This window comes from Callithrix jacchus, chromosome 21 (assembly GCF_049354715.1).
Source record: "Callithrix jacchus isolate 240 chromosome 21, calJac240_pri, whole genome shotgun sequence".
Classification (NCBI taxonomy): Eukaryota; Metazoa; Chordata; class Mammalia; order Primates; family Cebidae; genus Callithrix; species Callithrix jacchus.
Genome location: NC_133522.1, coordinates 21,633,292 through 21,655,379, shown reverse-complemented (window position 1 = coordinate 21,655,379; position 22,088 = coordinate 21,633,292). Strand labels below are relative to the sequence as shown.

At 37.4% G+C, this 22,088-nt stretch overlaps 1 protein-coding gene across 3 annotated transcripts in view; it reads left to right on the top strand.

Annotated features, from left to right (window-relative positions):
* SAMSN1 (SAM domain, SH3 domain and nuclear localization signals 1) overlaps nt 1-22,088 on the top strand; it is a 555,105-nt gene that overhangs the window by 424,962 nt on the left and 108,055 nt on the right. For 2 of the 3 annotated variants that reach the window (XM_078358566.1, XM_054248946.2), the window contains exons 12-14: nt 8,435-8,475; nt 12,009-12,046; nt 14,550-14,636. In XM_078358566.1, the coding sequence (XP_078214692.1) occupies nt 8,435-8,475; nt 12,009-12,046; nt 14,550-14,636 (166 nt within the window). Of the gene's footprint in view, nt 1-8,434; nt 8,476-10,941; nt 11,015-12,008; nt 12,047-14,549; nt 14,637-22,088 lie in introns of all 3 variants that reach the window. The other variant, XM_078358567.1, reaches the window with a different exon arrangement.

Below are 22,088 nucleotides of genomic sequence, written 5' to 3'. Positions count from 1 at the left end.
ACCTCAATGAACCCCACTGTATTAGTCAGGGTTCTCTAGAAAAACAGAACTAATAGGGTGTGCATGGTGTGTGTGTGTGTGTGTGCACACGCGTGTGTGTGGCATGTGTGTGTGTGTGGTATGCATGTGTGTTGGTGGAGAAAGAGGAGAGAGAGAGAGAAAGCAACATCTAGACTGGTGTTTCATTAAATATCTGGATATTGTGACCTCTCCATGTTGACACATAAAATAAATTAACCATAACATCTGCCCTTTGATATTTATGTCCTTGTGTCATCTTCATCTTTGGATGTTACTTGATTCCAATAGAGTAGGGCAAAGATAACAGGAAGTCACTTCTGTGATTAGGCTACGAAAGACTTCCTAGCAGATTGCCTGTGTTTCCTTCTTGGTTTTCCCACTCTTGTGGAAGAGACCAGTATGGTAAGGAACTAGGAAAAACGTTCTATATAGCCAGCAATGAAGTAACGCCTCCAGCCCAACAGCCTTCAGGAAATTGGATGCTGCCCACAACCACTGAGTAAAATTAAAGGAGAATCCTTTCCCAGCTGAACCTTCAGATGAGACCTTAGACCTTTGGGCCAACAGTTGATTACAATCCTCTGAGTGACCGTGAAACAGAGAACCCATCTAAGTCAGGCCCATATTCTTAATCCACGGAAACTGTGAGATAAAAAATGTTTATTTTTAAGCCATTATATTTGGGAGTAATTTCTATTGCAAAAAAATAGACAGCTATTACAGAAACTAAAATTAATGTGACAAGATATTGATCAGGGTTATTTTCAGATAAATCAAATGCATGCTAGTTAACTTAAGCAGAAAGGAATATACTGCAGGTTATAGAGCCCAGAGTTATTGAGAACTGAAAACACATACTCTAAGCTTGCAGGAATTACATCAGGAAGCACACTATGAGCCATCGAAGAGAGCTGCTATTTCTATCACAGTCAGGAAGTGGCCAAATCAAGAAACTACTACCACAATGGCTGGCTCAAGAACCACTGACTCCATTGAAGTTTGTGACATTAAAAATAGATGCACACACCTTGCCTTTCCCCTATGTTGTATCAGTATCTTAAGTTAGCATCTGTGATAGATGTGACCTAAACAACATCTTATTCTAGTAGCAAGAGTAGTTAGATGTATTTTCTCTCTTCTCCCCTCCCCTCCTCCTCCCCGCCTTCCCTTCCTTCCTTCTTTGTTCCTTTTTTCTTCCTATTTCTCTTTTTTCTCCTCTTCCTCTTCTTAGTCCTTCTTCTACACATTGATTTTTAGATCAATAAAAGACAAATGTCCACTTAAGCAAGAAATATATATTCAAAATATCTAGAGTAGCACGAACAACTGCGATTATATTCTGTATTATAAGTATCAAGCCTAACTTCTATAAGAATTCCTAAAAATAATGCAATACAGTAATTAGAAGCACAAAATTTGGGGAGGAGGTTAAACAAACATTATAAAAATCCCATCTTGGGCCAGGGACAGTGGCTCATGCTTGTAATGCCAGCACTTTGGGAGGCCTAGGCGGGCAGATTAAGAGATCAGGAGTTCAAGACCAACCTGGCCAATATTGTAAAACCCCGGACCATTAAAAATACAAAAAATTATCCAGGTGTGGTGGTGGGCACCTGTAATCCCAGTACTTGGGAGGCTGAGGCAAGAGAATTGCTTGAACCCAGGAGGTGGAGGTTATAGTGAGCCAAGATCTTGCCACTGCACTCCAGTCTGGGTGACAGAACTAGACTCCTTAAAAAAAAAAAAATCCCATCTTGGACAATTTTCTTAAACTCTTGAAGCTCTTGTTTCTTCTCCTATAATTTTATAAAATTAGAAAATTATTTGTTACCTCTTAACTATCAGGTGAGAATAAACAGTGACAACATATTTTATATTATTAACAGGAAGGCTGGCGCAAGGTAAATGCTCAATAATAGGTGTTAACTCTAAGTACATAACCATGGTTCCTAGTTTAATGGTACAAGTCCCATGGACAAAATGAGATTTAAGCTTGGCTTAAAAAGGAAGAATTCAAGTTAAAAATGATGAAAAGCAGGTATTTAAGATGTTTTAACTGCACAGTGTCCAAGAACCTTTCACAAAAGGTCTTAAAAAAGCACTTAGAGTCTAGTGTCCTATAAATGGGTAAATGGACACATTGAAATGTGACATGTCATTTTAGAATAGGTGAGTAATGGAGGAGTCAAAGTAGGTGACTCCCAAGTTGGTATTCTAACCACTTAACTGCATTTCTTACTTGACTTCAAACTATTAAAATTGAGAGTTTTTTGTTCTGTCTTATATTATCATCAGCATTGACATAGCTATTAATAACATAGACACTAAAGGAAGAAAATGAGATTAACAATGGCATCCCATCAGCTAGGTCTTCATCAAACTATAAACAAGAGTAGTCAGTGTCAAAACAGTGCATGTAATCCTTTTCTTTATATGAGATTATATAATGACTCATAACAAGCCAATACGTAAAACATAGCTTACGTTCACTAACAAGACTGCACTTTTCTTTCATTTTTATTTTTTCCTCTTATATCTATGATGACATACAGCTATTCCTCTACCACCAATTCATATATAAACACCTTTTGGTAGTTTTAATTGGTTTCCTCCCATAAATAAAGATTTATGTTAAAATAAAATGAAATCAATAGATTAAGGTTAATTATGCTCTGTTCTTTTTTTTATTTCCTAGGCTTACAGGACAATTACTGATTGAATCTGATGAAAGCCATGGTTATCTCTTTAATCATCTTTAAAAAAGCTGTAAAACAAAAAAGCCCATTCCCAGTTTAATTTTCTCTTAAAAGCGTTTGTCATCACTACTGACTGACATTGGACTGAAATGCTATAGATCAGGATTTTAAAGTTCTTGTTCATCAACCTTTGTTTTATACATGTGGACACCTGATTCAGCTCTGAGGGGCTTCCTGGGTTTTGTCCAGGTTAGTAGCAGCGCTGGGAGAGCAAGTCAGGTTCTGGGATACCAGTTCAGTGCTTTTCCATTGCGATGATGGAATTTGATATTTTTACTTATCTGATTTCATATCACATTTCTTGCAAGTTTGTTTGGCTTGCTCTTGTTTCATTTGTGGCTACAAAGATTAAAGAAGACAATAAGTGCCAGGAAACATGGCACTTAATAAACATTAGTTATTCTTTCCCTTTCTAAGACCTGTGTAAATTCAATTTTGTAAATCACTTCATAAATTTATAAATTTAAGGACACTTAAGAAAGCTCTGTTTTAAGAAATCTGGAAGGGAATCTTTTTGAAAAGGAGGAATCTTCTATAATGCAAATAACTATCCCCTAGGTAACCTGTTTTGCCAACCTGGATATTTATAGTGCTCTCAGAAGAGTTTGTTACTTTAGGATTGATATAAGGCTCTTTTCGCACACTAGTATTCAAATGGCAAAGTTCATACGCGATTTACTAGCTCTGTTCCTGATGGATTACAGGCCCTGTGCATTCTCCATGCACTGTAAGCTACAGGATCTGTCCTGAGATGAGAAGCTGTGTGTGGATGCTGTACACCAGCCTCTTAGAGAAATCAGAATTCATTAGCTATATGGGGTTGTTACTTGAAGACGGGAGCTGGACAGGCTGGCAAGAAAGCCTTACTTCTCCCATCAGAAAGAGCTGATTGTTGCTTTTCATTCTTCATTTTATTCTCACAGGAGGATAAAATCTGTTTTCCCTGAGAACCATAACATTATTACAGTAATATGCTGAAGGGGCCTCTAATATGCAGACTGTCATCTAAATTCATTGGTTCCTGAAGTGCCTGATTTTAATTAAATGTGGTGTCACAAATTGCTGGCCATTCTTTGATGATGATGATGGCAGCTCCAAAATGATTAATGCCTTTAAGACACATCAGTGTGCTGTTGACACACTTGCCTTCAAATACTATTGAATTATTAGTATTAGTGCTTCAAGAAAGGTGTTTTTTCTGAGTTGTTTGTTTAGTAGTGACACGTGGTATTATATTCCTCTGCATTTTTGTAGCTAATCTCCCTTCTGGCCAATAGTGCTTTTTTGTGAAATTTCTGACCTAGATGATAGGTAGATTTTGTATCTATGCCATCAAGAATAGAAGTAGCATCATGTAGTAGTGAAGACACCAAGCACAAAACCCTAGTTTTATCACTTACTAGTAATGTGGGCTTAGGCAAGAATGTTGACTGCTCTGTGCCTCAGTTTACTTGTCTATAAATTGAGGTTAATTTTAATAGTATCAACCCTACACATTGTTGTGAGGATTAAATGACTTTCTATACATAAAGCGTTTAGAACTATGCTTGATACTGTATGTATTCCATCATTATTATTCTGCAAATATGTAAAATCAATAATTAGAAAAGGGATAAGATTTAATCCTTGTCATTCTTTTTTTTTTTAATTTTTTATTGGATTATAGGTTTTGGGGTACATGAGCAGAGCATGCAAGACAGTTGCGTAGGTACACACATGGCAGTGTGCTTTGCTTTTCTTCTCCCCTTCACCCACATTTGGCATTTCTCCCCAGGCTATCCCTCCCCACCTCCCCCTCCCACTGGCCCTCCCATTTTCCCCCCAATAGACCCCAGTGTTTAGTACTCCCCTTTCTGTGTCCATGTGTTCTCATTGATTTGCTTTTTAACCAACTGGGCTCAGACTAGGTACATTTACCAACATTCCCCTTTGCCATAGTGATCTCATTCATTGGGAGACATCTCCTTCATTGGAGTTTTTCCATATATTTGCAATCAGGTATGGAGGAAGGCAGTAGGACTTGTTCATATTTGGAATCATTTGTTCCCAGTCACATAAATCTTGTTTTGAGAATACAATTGATACCTCAATATATATTTTTTCATCTTCCTGATTGCCTTAGATATGCTTAAAAATTAGTTTACTTTTTTAACTTTGAAGTTTCATAGTTATTCTCTTTGCCATATGTCTATCAGAATTTTAAAAAGGAACTAACTTTCATGTCTTCTATGAACATTGGTAGGAACTTTGTTGAAACAAAGGAAGCCAATAAATGTCCAGAAACATACCTTTTCAGTTTCCGTGGCATTCTTGGAATCACTATATTTTAATATTAGTATAACCATTTTAGTTATGCAAGTGACCAATCTTCATTTGCAAGAGAATGAATTGAACAAAATAGAAATTAAATTAGCTTAACAGGAAGTTATATGTGTGTATTCATATTTACATATGTATAATTAAGTTCAACTCACTTCAATATCAGAATTCTATGTAACTATTAATAAACAATTGATCTAATGAGAAATATCATATATATGTGTCTCCAAGGTGTTTGGCATCATGTAAGGATTTTATAAAGGTTAACTCATTTATTCTTTAAAGTAAGTGTGACCTCGTATTCATGGCAAATGTCAAATTAATGGACTAGGCATTTATTTTACTAAAATAACTTTCTGAAATGGTATCTTCCTTTTGGAATTCAGAGTAGAAGACACACACACACACACACATGCACGTGCTCACACACACACACAGCTGTGGTTCTAAAAATAAAATTGTATGAGTCTTTCTTTGACTTGCCCCTCTAGGAATAAGGTACCCAGGGTATGAACTCCAATGTACGTGACAGTCTGCTTATGTAAGCAGCAGTCGGAATTGAAAGCCATTTACATTTCCACAGCTGCTTTGAGTCTGGCATAAGCAGTACTAAAAATTGCTTAACCAGGTCAGTAGTAATCTACAACTAGGCAATGCCAAGGGAATAGACCTATTGTTCTAATTAAGTAGATGTTGGCCTGTTTAAGTAATCCCTCTTCCTCATATAATCACACTCCAGACCTACATTTAATATCCCTAACTCTCCCTACCCTTGTAGGAAGCAGGTTGCCTAAGCAGAACTACATTAACTCTTTCATCTTAATAGAGATTAAAAAGAAATTTCCCCTCAATTTTTTCCCAAAATATTAATTACAAGAAAGTCTTTTAACAAAATTCCCAAAACTAAACTGATTCATCATGAGGAAAAATTGGATGACTCCAATTCCAGCAAAACAGAACAAAGTAGATAGTCCATAGAGAATATTTTGACAACATACATGGTAAAAGTAACTAATCTCTATTTGTGGTCTTATAATTTTTTTTTTTTTTTTTTCTGAGATGGAGTCTTGCTCTGTCATCAGGCTGGAGTGCAGTGGCATGATCTCGGCTCACTGCAACCTCCTCCTCCTGGGTTCAAGAGATTGTCCTGCCTCAGCCTCCTGAGTAGCTGGGACTAAAGGCGTACGCCACCATACCCAGATAGTTTTTTGTATTTTAGTAGAGATGGGGTTTCACAATATTGGCCAGGATAGTCTCAATCTCCTGACTTCATGATCCACCCACCATGGCCTCCTAAAGTACTGGGAATTATAGGTGTGATCCAGCACACCCATCCTGAAATTCTTTCAGTCTCAGTCCAGATGTCTCCAAACTTCAAACCAGAAGCTAATTGTGTTCCTTTCATCACAATCACCAGTTACAAGTGTTTAAACTTTGTGTGGGTCCCATACCTAAATATATTAACAAAAGCTTCACCCAGGTGATACAGGAGACTGTGTTTGAGTAATACATCTTCTCCCCGGATTCAAACTCTTTTGCTCAATTGGATATAAATCTTTTTAGGCATCTGGAATTAATCTCCTTGATAGCAAAGGCAAAGGAATACTGATATAATAAGTTGTTTCCAAAGTACTGTGATTTTAATGATTAAAAATTAAATGGTATTGAATATTTTCCATATTCCTTAAGGCAAATCTTGTCTATTCTCACAAAAGGTAGACTCTATTTTGTAGAGGGCAACATTCATAATCCCAAGAGATCTATTTAAAACCCGTGTGACAAACTAATGAGACTCAGGATGATGGATTTTGACAATTAAGACATTTGGACCCGATGGCATACACTGTGGAATATGGAGCTTGTTCTTTCCTTGTGAGTTCCAAATATATGTGACAGGAAAACATTACTACAAAGATGGGTGGCCATCTTTTTTCCTCACGATTGTCACAAAGCTGTGTGTGTCTACTGATTGTGGGGCAAAGAACACAATTAACTTCTAATCTGAGGTTTGAAGAGATCTGACTCAGGACCTAAACAATTTCAGAAAAAGACCTTGAATAGAGATTGGGTACATTTAGGGAACAGGACGACAAAGCATAGAGAACGGAAGGAGTGGTCAGTCTGACCATTAACTCCTCAAAGGCCTGTTGATATCCTAACTCGCATCAGGGCTTAGTTCATGACTCCCACGCCGTTACCTACAACTGCTAGCTGTCGCCTTTTCCCTATGAGCAATGTCCTATGGGAGATGCACAAGCATTTCAAACTTGGCAATATGTGCTCCTCAAGTTCAGGGACTGACTGTTTCAGCATGTGGGGTTTTAGTAACGCTCTGCTCAACAACTGAGAAAATAGGAAACTCAGATTTTCCTCTGCTAGTTAAAAAAATCTTGATACTAACAAAATAAAGATTAGATAAATGGCCCCTTCAATCACTATCTGGGGGAAATGTTATCTTGGATTTCACTGTGTTCTGGGTGGTACTATTAACCATTGGAATAATAGAATCAAACTTCCTCTTTCTGGTTTACAGTCACCATTCCTCTTATCCTTAGCATTTGTGTTTTTTATCCCCTCAGAAGTGGAATATTGATAGCAATTTTCATTGGTATGTAAATTCCTACCATGCCAAACCAATGAACCTCTCCAGAACACAATCTGTTGCCTTTCATGTGGTAGATATTTAGTAATTTTTTAAAATGAAGAACAGCTGAATAATAGAGAATCTGAAGGATTTTTTAAAGGTGCCTAGGGCAGTTTAAGCTCTTTAAAGGATGGTGAAAAATGTGACATATTCTTTCCCCAAAAGTGTAAGGGATTTTACACAACTGTCACTTGGTCTGAAGAAAAAGGTCAGATGAATCACAGATATATTTCAACACCCTCAGGGTATTGCAATAGACTACTTTCCATCTTTCTTAAGTGAAGGTACTCCATGATATAACTAACACACCCTGGTATGTATCTCTCTCCTTGGTTTTGGTGGATTGATGAAGGGACAGAAGGTTTACATTATGAGGATTTAATGGGATGTTTTCATTTAAAAGACCTTTTGTTTTTTTAAAATGGCAAGGGCTTAAAATAAGGTATAAGCCCTAGTTAATAAAGGAAACATCCTACTTTTCTCAAAGTTACAAACACAAAAGGAAAAAAAAGTTAAAATTTGAGCCAAACTTCTGTGACACATTACTAAAATACAACAAGGGACATATCAGTCTTTTTATTCGGAAAAAGGCAAAATGAGCTACATTTTGATTCTACTAGAAAATGAATGAATATTCTTTCAGATTTCTTGGTATAGCTTTGGCTTATGCTATTTATATTATTTTATTTTACAGGGAGTGTCTCATTTGGAGAATACAAAACCAAAAAAGAGAAAGTAAGTCAAATTTACTTTGTAAACTTCCCTTAGTTGTGTAATGTTGAGTGTAAATTTTTTTTTTTTTTTTGAGATGGAGTTGGCTCTGTCATGCAGGCTGGAGTGCAGTGGCATGATCTCAACTCACTGCAACCTCCGCCTCCTGGGTTCAAGTGATTATCCTGCCTCAGCCTCCTGAATAGCTGGGATTACAGGCGAGTGCCACCACGCCCGGTTAATTTTTGTATTTTTAGGAGAGACAGGGTTTCACCATGTTGGTCAGGCTGGTCTTGAACTTCTGACCTCAGGATCTGCCCACTTTGGCCTCCCAAAGTGCTGAGATTACAGGTGTGAGCTAGTGTGCCTGACTTGAATGTGAAGTTTTAGTGAACTTCCTGCCAGAGTACTTTTTTCTTTTTCAGCTGTTATGTACAAATCTAGGTGTGGATTACTTTGCTACTATTTTTCTGTTTATGCTGATACATGGGAAAGCTATGTTGTGACATTCCAGAAGACAGGGATGTGAAAATTATATTTTCAGAAGAAACATGTGTCTAAACCAAGCCTAGATTAAAGTGGGAGCCTACATAAAAACTTATTTCTATCAGTGACCTATAAATCTTCTGAAGTATTTTTCTAAGCCACATAAAAATGTATTTGCAAACAGTTTCAGGTTATTTAGGTCAGGCCTGGCTTTACATTCAGCACATCCAGCTGCCAGAGGACATGACATACACATGTTGCATAAGGTAATGGGATTTTAACTGATAAGCAGGAAATACACACAGGCAGGAAGCTGGTTTATGGGGAAACTTTCAGAGTGGTTGCCGTGGATACAGAAGAATGGCTTCCTTGCACCCTGGATTGGTCTGGGGCCAAATTGTGAATTACCTGATGTTCTCTCTGGGTGTCCTTTTTCTCAAAAGCCCTTACTCTATTCCCACCCTAGCACTCTGCTTTTTCCTATTCTTTCCTTTTTAAAAAAAAATTTTTGCTCAAAGCTTTCTCTCAGTTAAAAATATAAAACACATTCATAGTAAGTAGGTACTGGGTGATTAACAGCTCAGGGACTGGCAGGCTGGTGTAGTTGTATTTTAGCTACAATTACCTGTTTAAACTATGACACTGGCATTTTAAGCATGAGATGGAGTAAAGAAGGGCCTTTCTCAGTCTTATCGCCATGTATGTGAGGCTGTTTATTCTGACCATAAATAAGAAGTTCACTAATTCCAAGGCACATACTTACACAAAACTGTAGCTGTTGGCCTGTGATTGATGCCTCCACAGAATATAGGCCACCAAAACATAGAAGACGAAGGAGGATTGAATTAAAGGGAAAGTGTCTGATGCTGACCAATTTACGATGTTTCCAACATAAACCAGATCAGTTAAGATGCTCATCAGATTCCAAGCAACTGAAATAAAATCGAAAACTTCTTTGAGTTCCTTAATTTTTTTTTTTTTTTTTTTGCCTACCACTCTCCTGATGGAAAGTGGTCTCATGTTGTTATATACATACCTCACTCTAAAATATTATAAACAGCTTTATTTGTTTGGAACTCTTGCTATATGCCAAGAGATGTCCTAAGCATTTTGCATTAAGAAATTAAAAACAAACAAAAGGTTAAGAAAAAGGAAACCTTATTTATGCATGTTTTTGCTTATAATTTTGAGCTCAAAAGAAAGGGGGGTAACCTTGGTTTTAATTTAGTGACTATCGAGAATATGTATATGTGCAGCCAAAGTGAGCACATGACTATCAAGAATATGATATGTCCCAGTTCCATCCTCTGTTTCTGTTTCAAAACATTTTATTATGAAAATTTTCAGTCATACATAGGGGAAGAGTTAATAATAAACTCATATCACCAAACTTAAACAAGAATCAACCTAGAGTCAATTTTGTTTTATTTCTACCCGTTCTACTCCCCCAACTTCATCCCCACTGTTTTTCTTAATCAAGCAGATGCCAGACACATAATATCATGCTTAAGTGTATATTGTTAGAAAATAAGAACTTTTTTTTATTGCATTTTAGGTTTTGGGGTACATGTGAAGAACATGCAAGATTGTTGCATAGGTACACATGTGGCAGTATGATTTGCTCCCTTCTTCCCCTTCACCTGTATCTGGCATTTCTCCCCATGCTACCTCTCCCCAACTCCCCACCCCCCATCCCTCCCCTATATCCCCCCAACAGACCCCAGTGTATAGTGCTCCCCTCCCTGTGTCCATGTGTTCTCACTGTTCAACACCGCCTATGAGTGAGAACATGCAGTGTTGAACGGCATAATCACAATACCTCTACTGCACTAAAACAAAATAAGACAAATGACATTATATTGCCAAATATACAGTCAATATTAATATATTTCTGACAGGCTCAAATGCTTTTTCAGTGTTGCTTTACTTAAATCAGTATCCAAAAAGCTCAGTTGGATCCAGTTCACGTCTCTTAATTTATGTCTTTTCATGTATTTGTTGAAGACACTGGAATCTGTGTCCTGAAGAATTTCCCAGATTTTTGAATTTTGCTGATTGAATCCTTCTGTTTTTTAAAGTATGTTCTTCTCTACTCTATGTTTCCTGTAAACTTTTAGTTAAATCTCAAAATGTGATAAGATTCAAACGTATATAAAGTGTGAAAAGTTTTAAATATATACATGTATATTTAAAAGTTGGTCTTCAGTGACTGCATACTTTGTTTTGTTATATTGTAAGCTATATATTAGTCTTGTTGTTATTCATCTACTTCACTTTACAATATTATAAATGGCTTTACTTGTTTGGAATGCTTGCTATATGCCAAGAGATGTCCCAAGCATTTTGCATTAGAAAAATTAAAAAGAAACAAAATAATTAAGGAAAAGGAAACCTCATCATGCATGTTTTTGCTTATGATTATGAGCTTAAAAAAAGGGCAACCTTGGTTTTAATTTAATGGCAATAAAGAATATCAATAGTAGAAAACACTTAAGCTATGACAATTTAATTATGAGATGTGTATTCACCCACACAGATGAATTGATTAGCATGGTCATATTTTTATGACAGTGATATTGCTTAGTGGGTTTGGATGGTGTCAAGTTGATCCATTTGGCATAAAGTTGCCCATCAGCCTTTCAATTAAGCTTTATCAATAATTGGTGATTATTTTCCAGATCTGTTATTTTATTAGATATTTCACAATAGTTATATTCAATTTACCTCATTCTTTCTCTATTTATTAACATAATTATTTGGAAAAGCACTTTCCCCCTGGTAACTATTTGGTTATCCTGAGATACTTTAATGTAAAATGACTTACCTATTTTTTCAGGTTTTATGAATATTAGTTTCTTTATATTGAATAGAAATTTACAGACCCAAATTATACTTGTATTTACTGTAATTTGCCACCCAGAGTTAGGAAAATTCAAGACTGTAGGTAAACCTTACTTAGAGGTAGAATTTATTTCTGCTCCCAAAGGTGTTGCATACATTCTAATTTCTGTTTGATTAAAATGTTATTTATTAAATCTAGACTTAAATATTTGTTTCTTTTTTTCTTCCAGGTTATTCCGGAGATTTATGTCTGAAAATAAAATATTTGGTTAGTGATTTCTAAGATTTCAAGTATAAACGATGTATTCTGTCTCCCCAGAAGTTCTTTCTCCTGCTCCTGCCTAAAAGCAACAAAACCGATTGATGAAAGTGAAATTGAGTTGTTTTTGAATTATATGGAAGAAATTTTTTTAAAGGGCTGCATTCTAATTTTAAATGCCTATGACAAAGAAATCATTGATTTGTTTGCAATAATTTCCTTTTGCATTTAAAGAAAATAATCTTCTTTGGTAGTTCATTGGTTGATCACCTTCCAGCTCTCCATGTTTAGCTTGGCTGCTCCGTGGTCAAGGTGACTTGTTAGAGATTATTTTTTTCTGGGGAAAGGGAGAAACGGAGTTTTGCTTTTGTTGCCTAGGCTGGAGTGCAGTGACGCAATATCGGCTCACCCCAACCTCTGCCTTCCGGGTCAAGTGATTCTCCTGCCTCAGCCTCCAGAGTAGCTGGGATTACAGGCATGCAACACCATGCCCAGCTAATTTTATATTTTTAGTAGAGATGGTGCTTCTCCATGTTGGTGAGGCTGGTCTCAAACTCCGGACCTCAGGTGATCCAACGGCCTCAGCCTTCCAAAGTCCTGGGATTACAGTCATGAGCCACCACACCCAGCCCTAGAGGTCTTTTTAGATATGTGAATCTAGGAGTCAATAAAAAATTAGTAGAAAGTGATTCTATTATAAAAGTCTCTTCAATATTTCACACACCAAATCTCCTCTTTAGTTCTGTGATAGCAAACATAGTAATAATACATGCAATCAGTTTGATTTGTATTTTAATTCAAAAGAAAAAATCTATTTCTCTTCATTTCTTTTAGAAAATTATCTCTTGACTTTACAGCATATAGGGAGTCAGTAATTATAAAACATTTACAATGGTGAAACATCTAGATCATCCAGTCAGGTTGTTTTTTTTAATGTAGTGTGCTAAACGTGTGGGTACCCTTTTCCTTTTTTCCAGCAGAGATTAGGAGTGGGTGCTCATACCCATTTCCTTCTTTTTTAAAAAACAATTTTTCTGGTAGGATCTGAAAAGCGCATTCTGACCAAGGTGATACCCCTCAATGGGTATGACTTTGAAGGATATCTGCATTTCAATCAGGTTTCAATTCGCCCAGCAGTAGCATCTATAGGTGCAGGGTCCTATCAGTGTCCTGCAGTCACTCCTTGTTAAATATTTTGAATATTAGCCCCGATTTGAATAATGCATAGTCTTAAATAAAAGGAAGTAAGGAAAAATTTTATTTTCCATCTAGATCCATTCTTAGTCTATTCTGCATGTACATACAATACAACAAATATTTCTACCCTAACACAATTCTTGATGATAAACTGCCTTTTCTATAAACAAAACAAATGAGCAAATAGTGACTTTAAAAACAATACAGCATGCTGAGTTTGTCTTCATGCGACATATTGGTTGCCTTACTTAACATTTGTTTTATCAATGTGTGATACAACATGTAGAATGATTTATTTTAGTCGGTAATTTAAAAGGGATTCCAATTTTTCATTTGGTGCAATTCATTTCTTCACATGTCCAGGTCCGACTTTAGATATTGGGAGGACAAAGGTGAGCAAATCATTTACCTTCTATTTAAGGATCTTAAGAGTTTCTTCACAATTCAATTTCTCTCTACACAATTAGTTTGTTAGAAATGGTCTGGGCATGGTGGCTTACACCTGTAATCCCAACACTTTGGGAGTCCCAGGTGGGTGGATCACCTGAGGTCAGGAGTTTGAGATTATCCTGGCCAACATGGTGAAACCCTGTCTCTACTAAAAATACAAAAAATTAGCTGGGTGTGGTAGTGGGTGCCTATAATTCTAGCTACTAAGGAGGCTGAGGCAGGAGAATTGCTTGAACCCAGGAGGCAGAGGTTTCAATGAGCTGAGAGCATGACTCCATCTCAAAAAGAAAAAAAGATATAATGGGGAATATGGAGGGCAAGGATACTTTAACTTATGCATAAAAATAATTGATTATCACCCTGTCTCTACAAAAAAAAAGTGGACCTATCGAGGTGGCATATGCTTGTAGTTTCTGCTACTTGGAAAGACTGAGGCAGGAGGATACCCACTACCCAAGAATTTGAGGCCACAATGAGCTATGATCATACCACTGTACTCCAGCTTGGGCAACAGAGTAAGACCCTGTCTCAAAAAAGTGATAATAATAATAATTGGTTATGAATTCAACAAAACGACTTCAAAGAATAATGCAATCATAAGCGCTCAAGAGACACTAGAGTAACAGCATTCTACCATATATGGTGAGGTGCCTATGTAGTTCATGGGAGTAAGTGGGCAGCCCACAGGATACCTGCAATTGTCCATGAAGGACTCGAACTCCCTAGAATGGGCCACAGAGCTCTCTTAAGATATCACTTATAAATTTACAAACCCCCGTGCTGAACTTGTTTTGATTTCAAATGTCATATTTACTGGACAAATGTTACTATGAATTCTGCTAACCAATTCCCTGCTTCACTTTAGAAGGAAAAACTGTGAATGACAAAACCTGGCAGGAACTCAGCAAGCATAAGAATGATTCCCACATCAGAAGGCCCTGTCAGCTAAAAGGTAATTGCTGAATTTAGTTCAGCTGACTTTGCATTTTCCCAAAGTAGTTTAAAGGGCAGGTAAGAAAAATTTACATCTTTCACCATGAAAATAAGCAGAATATTGTGATCTACTTAAAAAGGAAAACCAAATAAGACATAATAGAATATGTATTATTATAAACTATTAAGATATACATGTATATATATACATATATGTCCATACATCACATACACACATGTATGAAAGGAAGTGGGATCTAGTTATGTTGCCTACTGAAGCAAAGAATCAATTGGAAAGAAAATCGAAAGTTTTAATGTTCAAAAGAATTTTAAAATATATTAAAAATTAGAACATGCAAAAACTCTCTAAAGATAACATCAACATGTTAGTAGTTATGGTTAGGTTTCCTTAAAAAAATTTAAGAGAAATAACCTTGATTATGAATGTAAAATTAGGTCATGTTACAATTTAAAAATTTCTAGGAGAGCAAATTAGCAGTCAGATATAGAATAACATATTAATAATAAGTGATTTCATAATTAAAATTACTTTACTTTGGGAAGGCAAGTAATAAAACAGAAAGTCTTAAGGGTTTAGAAAGATGAAAACAGTATCTGCTTGATATTCACCCCCACGGGTTACTGGAACAAGACAAATTTGATTACATTAGCTATTGATGATTTAAGAGTCTAGAAATTTCACCTGGGAATGAAAATGGAATGGGAACCTTAGGAGTCTGCCTGGTGCCCTATTCTACTGTGCCTGGGTTGGTATCGAAGCTGCAAGACAAAGTCCTCTTTAACTCCCCTGTGTCCTCTCCTTACGCAGAAGGAAGGAGTCCCTCCTGGGGCTGCAAGCTGTGCTGCCTGGGGTTGGAAAAGGTGTGATCCAAGCATTCCTTTGGCCACTCCTGCTGATGACTTACTAGATCATGTGCACCTCAATTCCACTGGCTTTGAGCCCAGTACAGCACTAGGACTTGCCCAGGAATTGCAGTCCCTGTGGCCTGGACTGCCTTTCAAGTTTACTTAGGACCCCAAAGTGCCTCCGTCTACTGCTGTGGGGCTGGTCAGAACTCGGGAGCTAGTCTATATGCTCCCCTGTGGTTGATGGCTGAATTCTGCCCTGTGTTGCTTTCCATTGTGAGAGACAGCACTGAGGTCAATGCGAAGTCCCACAATAACTTTGGTTTTCCTTCCCCAAGCACCAAGATTCTCTCTCAGCACCATGAGGCTGCTACCAGAGGTAGAGGAGGAGGGTGGAGTCAGCAATCCAAAACTCTTTCCTACTTTTGTCAGTGCCTCTTTCATAGATATGATGTTAGACCAGGTACTGTGATCACTCACCTGATTTTTGGATATTATGGAGGTGCTTTCTTGCGTGAATAGCTGCTCAAGTTGGTTATGTGAGAGGGATGATTGCTGAAGGTTCTATTCAGCCACCTTGCTTCATTCACCTCCCTCTCTATCATGTTTGGATTGGACTCTGTCTTCACCACATGGATACCAGCTATATGCATCCACACCTTCAGTCAGTTAATCAAACATTCCTTTATCAGTTTCTCTATTCATCCATCAATCCACGTATCTATTAATTCCTCTATATGCACATGTTGTATTTTAGATTATTGTATGTTGATCTATGGCTAAAGAAGGTATAACTATGTTTAGACTGCTTTAGACATAAATTTTTCCGTAAATTTCTTCACGTATTCTATTTCCTAAAATTACCTTTCTCTTACGTATTTTTTATTTTGTTGTGTTGTGTTAAATTAGAAATAATGGGCAGGGAATTCTGTTATAGCTAAATTGACAAAGCACCAAAGAATCTTGGCCTTAGGTGAGTTGCTTCTGAGGGCTTTGTCAGAGAAAGAAGAAAGCAAGCCCTTATAGAATTTGTCACAGCTTTGGTATTTCTCAGGTTCTTGAATGACCATGTGTGTTCAGTGAGTACATGTGCATGTGTGTGCATCCAAGAGGTTCAGCCGACATTTCAGCAGTAGCAGTTGAGTCACAGGACATTTCCTAGCAATTAATGCCATGCTAGGAAGAATTGATGGCCTGAGACCAAGGCTGTCTGTAACATTATAAATTGAAGGGAGAAATTCAAGGCCACAAGTTGTAGGCTCAAATTTTATGGGTATAGTGGTTTCATTTGGAAAGCTCAGAGTATTTCTAAGTAATTAGTGACCTATGTATTGACCTAAAATATTTCTTTCTCATTTTAAACACTCCTTCTTAGCTGTTAATTGCATAATTACTTAGTAGTAGTTTACTGTGCCTGCGGATAGGCAGTCTGTGGAGTTCAGTGGGATAAAGATGCAAAAGTGCATCTTCGCTGTCATCCACAGCACATGATTTTATTAGACACTAATGATGAAATTGTAACGATAGCTTCAATAAAATAGAAGAAAATATATAGGGAAATAAACTGTAGGAGTGACATTAACTCTTAAGCAGTCTTATAAAATTCAAGGCCAAGAAAAGGCAATTTTCCTGAATTTCAAAATGATATTTCTACATGACACATTATATTAATAGCATTTCAGCCCAAAAGAGTATTGGGACCTGATGAAAAAATTCCATAGGCTATATTTAGTTAGGATTTGTGTCTGGTGTGTTAATCCATAGATCAACAACATGACTGTACTATATAGATTAAGACCAAATTTATCAGAATAAGTTGAGTTCCAGATGCATAATATTTTTAGTTTATCTAGTCCATTTCCTTCTTCTAAGGAGATTTTTATCTAAGCCTACATCTGTTCTATTGAAAAAGACTACATCTGTGAAATAATGTAGAACAAATTGAGTGCTTAGGACTTTACTATTAAAAAATTGGCACAGTTTATGTGTCAAGAGAAATTAATCTGTAATTCAGGTTAATTGTTAATTTTTCAGCATTATAAATAGGAATAATATTTACAATATTTATTTTAGCAAGTTAAAGTCAATTTTTAAAAGGTTTAAATTTATTTTGGCTTTGTTTATAAAAGAATTGAGAAGAACAAACTTTTGAATCTGTGAATTGGAGTTTACCCAAGATTAACTTATGATTTAATTAAATATAATTTCAAGAAAGTACAAAGAATAAAAGTAAATCTACATTTAAAAAATAATAAAAAGAAAACAAAACATTTGGACATTCAGAAATTTTACAATCAATCAGCGTAAGTGTGACAGACTATTCCATAAGAAAAATCTGGGGAGAAGTGGCATATGTTAGTAAGGGAAGTGAGGGACCAGAGAAAGTCCGAAAACAGTGTTAGCAATAAGAGAAATATTAACTTCACCTATACTGCTGCAATGTTAATTTAAAAATAAATCTCTTGGCTGGGTGCGGTGGCTTACGCCTGTAATCCCAGCATTTCGGGAGGCCGAGGCAGGCAGATCATGAGGTCAGGAGTTCGATATCAACGTGGCCAACATTGTAAAACTTTGTCTCTATTAAAAATACAAAAATTGGCTGGGCGTGGTGGCAGGTTCCTGTAATCCCAGCTACTCTGGAGGCTGAGGCATGTGAATTGCTTGAACTCCAGAGGTGGAGGTTGCAGTGAGCCGAGATCGCACTATGGCACTTCAGCCTGGGTGACAGAGCAAGACTCCATCTTGAAGTATATATATATATTTTTTTGCATATGGCTTTAATGAGATTAATTGTAAAAGGAGAAACCTACCGAGAACAAAGAGGTGTTCTTAAGGCCTTGTACTCTAGTCCACCATTTGAATTACCATTGGTTTGAGACCTACTTTCTCTCCAGAATTCTAGTCAATATTATTATTAGGCCAGCCTCTTCAATGTAAGTTATAAATATTTTGGCTTAATTTTTCAAGACCTTACTAATTATTATTTTTTCATTGGTCTGATGCCAAAGAGCTTAATTTTAAGATGGCAAAAGATGCTATAAATTCAAAATTATGTTCACCATTCTGGTTAATTTTCAGGGAACACACATTTAATTTTAGACAAACTTGTTTTCCAAGAGCAGTTAATTAAACTCTGGCCAAAGTGCGCCACGTGAGGAATATCAGAGGGAAGTTCCCACTTCACGCCTCTCAACCTTTGCTGACAAGGTAGGAATAAACTCCCTGAGGAAAGGATATCCACTGCATGGTGTGATGCCACCTATTTCCAAGGAAGGCTTTCTGAATTCAGTGATGAGACCACTTAGACTTCCACTGTTTATCAAATGAATCGTAGGATCCTTCCGTTATTTAAAGGAGTTCTTACTAGGATTATCGTTGCGTGTTTGAAAATTAATATAGCCAGAAGTTGCTATGTTAGAATAACCTAAAAATTGATGGCTGGGCACAGTGGTCTCGCCTGTAATCCCAGCACTTTGGGAGGTCAAGGCAGGAGAATCATGAGATCAAGAGATAAAGACCATCCTGCCCAACATGGTGAAACCCCATCTCTTCCAAAAATACAAAAATTAGCTGGGTGTGGTGGCATGTGCCTGTAGTACCAGCTACATGGGAGGCTGAGGCAGAAGAATGGCTTGAACCCAGGAGGCGGAGGTTATAGTGAGCTGAGATTGCACCATTGCACTCCAGCATGGTGACAGAGCAAGACTTCGTCTCAAACAAACAAGCAAAAACATAAATAAATAAAAATTTTAAAATAAAAACTTTTCTTTACATTATCCCTTTTATTCTTTTTGCTGCCTCTGTATTTGAAGGGCAGTTGGAATCTCAGTGTTTATGCTGGCTGGCATATTCCTGTGCTCATTGATGTTGGTAATCTGTGATGTAGTTCATGCGTGTTCTGATCATCTATTGCCGCAAACAAACCATTCCAATAGTTAGCAGTATGAAACAGCATCTTATTAGGCTCATCAATTTGTAGGTCAGTAATTCAGTTGGGGAACTGGTTCACAGTATGATGTCTGAGGCTACATTTGGGAAGACTTGAATGACCTGGGAGGACTTAACCATCTGGTAGCTGGAGTTATGTAGAGGCTTCTTCACTTACCTGTCTAACAACTAGTCTAGGTTAGGCTGGGCTCAGCTGGGCAGCCAGCTAAAGAACCTCTATGTGGCCTTTTCATGTCACTCCAGCTGTTCCCAGCCTCAGGGTTGGGTTTCAAGAGGATGCAACATACAAGGGAGAGTCACATATCACAGGAGGAAGTATCTAGAAATGAACATCCCAAGAACCAAAGGTGGAAGCTGTAAGGTTTCTTGTTTTGTAATGGTTTTCGTTTGTATTTTGCTTTTTGAGACAAGGCTTCACTCTGTTGCCCAAGCTGATCTCAAACTCCTGGCCTCAAGCAATCCTCTGCCTCAGCCTCCCAAGCAGCGGGCTGTACATGCTTTACTGCCTCCCACTTATGCCAGGCTTCTTTTAACTTAACCTTGGAAATCACAAAATATTACTTCCACTGCACTCTACTGTGACAAGTGAGTCACTAAGATCACTTCAGAGTTAATAGAAGAAGAATTAGACTCCATTTCTTGATGAAATGTCAAGGTCACTTTGCAAAAGAACACATGGTATGGGAGATGTGGTTGTGAGCAACTTTGAGAAGAGTAGCCACATACTGTCTAATTCAACTACTGCCTTCACTGCTACTTAGGACCAAATAGATTGTCTTTATAAAAAAAAAATGTTTGAAGGGTAATATTTGGGAATCATAAATAAACAAAAAATATGTAAGACCAGACACCAAAGGTATGTTTTCATAAAATACAATTAGCTTAGTGTACCTAACCTAGTCCCAACCCTCAAAGGTCCCCATTTTCTACCGCAGGGGCTGTAAACTGGTACCTCTGTAGCTACATTTATTCAGAAGAAAAGCTTGTTTGCGGCCATATGGTGTTTTAAAAATCAGGGAATTTTACAGTAAAATCCATATATTTATATACCCTTGAAAAACATGAGGAAAAGTGCCAATCTAGGGCCCAAAGTCTCAGGTGACTTCAACAGAGGGAGCTCAGGGCCTTGGCTACCCTTTAGCTGGGGAGTTGGACCTTAAGCTCCCTGTAGAATTCCCATTGCCTTCTGGATCTGATTAACTTCACTTAGTTATATATTTATTTCCTGTAGATATTTATATTTACAACATTGATCTAAAGGTTTATGCCTCAATTCTTCCACCTGGTACTCAGGGCCTATTAAAATTTGGTCTCAGCACCTATCCAGCCCTCTTTTTTTTTTTTTGAGACGGAGTTTCGCTGTTGTTACCCAGACTGGACTGCAATGGCGCGATCTCGGCTCACCGCAACCTCCGCCTCCTGGGTTCAGGCAATTCTCCTGCCTCAGCCTCCTGAGTAGCTGGGATTACAGGCACACACCACCATGCCCAGCTAATTTTTTGTATTTTTAGTAGAGACGGGGTTTCACCATGTTGACCAGGATGGTCTCGATCTCTTGACCTCGTGATCCACCCGTCTGAGAACTGCTCTCGGGCCTCACCAGCTCAATCTCTACACTTAATTAAACATGTTCCGCTTCTGCTGCACTACAGGCCAATGTTCATGGCATCACTGCTATATTTATATCTTTTCCTTTTCTTCCACCTTTTTAAACTATCTCCATTCTTTAAGCTTCCATTCTGGCCCTGTTTCTTCCACAAGTTCTCTGAGTCATGGCGATCTCTCCCCACAGAATATGAATCACTCGTTTTTCTGCTTTGTGTTATGTAAGTGCATCGCACATATTCGTATCTTGTTTCCTCAGCTTGATTCCAAATTCTAGAACGCAGGAGGCCACTTTACTGTTCTTTTTCTATACCCAGAAGAACGCCGATAGAAGGAGTTATCCAAAATTCCTGTAAAAAGGTGATTAAAAGAGGCAAGATGGAAAGGAATAAAAGAAGGGAGGCAATAGCTGTTTTCCTCAAGACAGAAAATAAAAACCAAGCTGCTAAAGCTCAGCCTCTAGCGGCCTGACCCTGTGACATACATTCTTCATTCATAGAACCAGATCACAAAATCATATCATTTTAAAATTTAGGTACTTTCTGGAATCCTGTTGTATGGCTACTCTCATTTTAATATTAGGTTATTGGTGCAAATAACGTTGAGATTGTGCTGTGAATTTAATATATCTTTGAACTATCGCTATGATGGAGATCTGGAGAAAAATCTGCGCCTATTTTTTTACTGTGCATGAGAATGAGGAATAGTGGAAAACTGAAGCAATGGTTGCAAATAAACAGGAGTGAAAGTGAAAGGAAAACTCACTGCCCTGGTGACCAGGTGATGTTGTGGGTCGCACTCCCCTCATCTGTGAAATAAGAGGCTTGGATTAAGCGACCCATAAGTCTTGTCCCCTTTTAACATACCATATATTTCAGACTTAAATAAATGAAGCTCCCTTTTACAGGAGCTAAAAGGGAAGTGCTGCTACTTTTGAAAAGGTTTCATTTAGCTGCAAGCAAATGGATGCTACATTGCAAAGCTTTTACTAAAGCATGCATAGAACAATTTGGACATAAATAATTCATGTTGAGAAGACCTAAGCTAATGA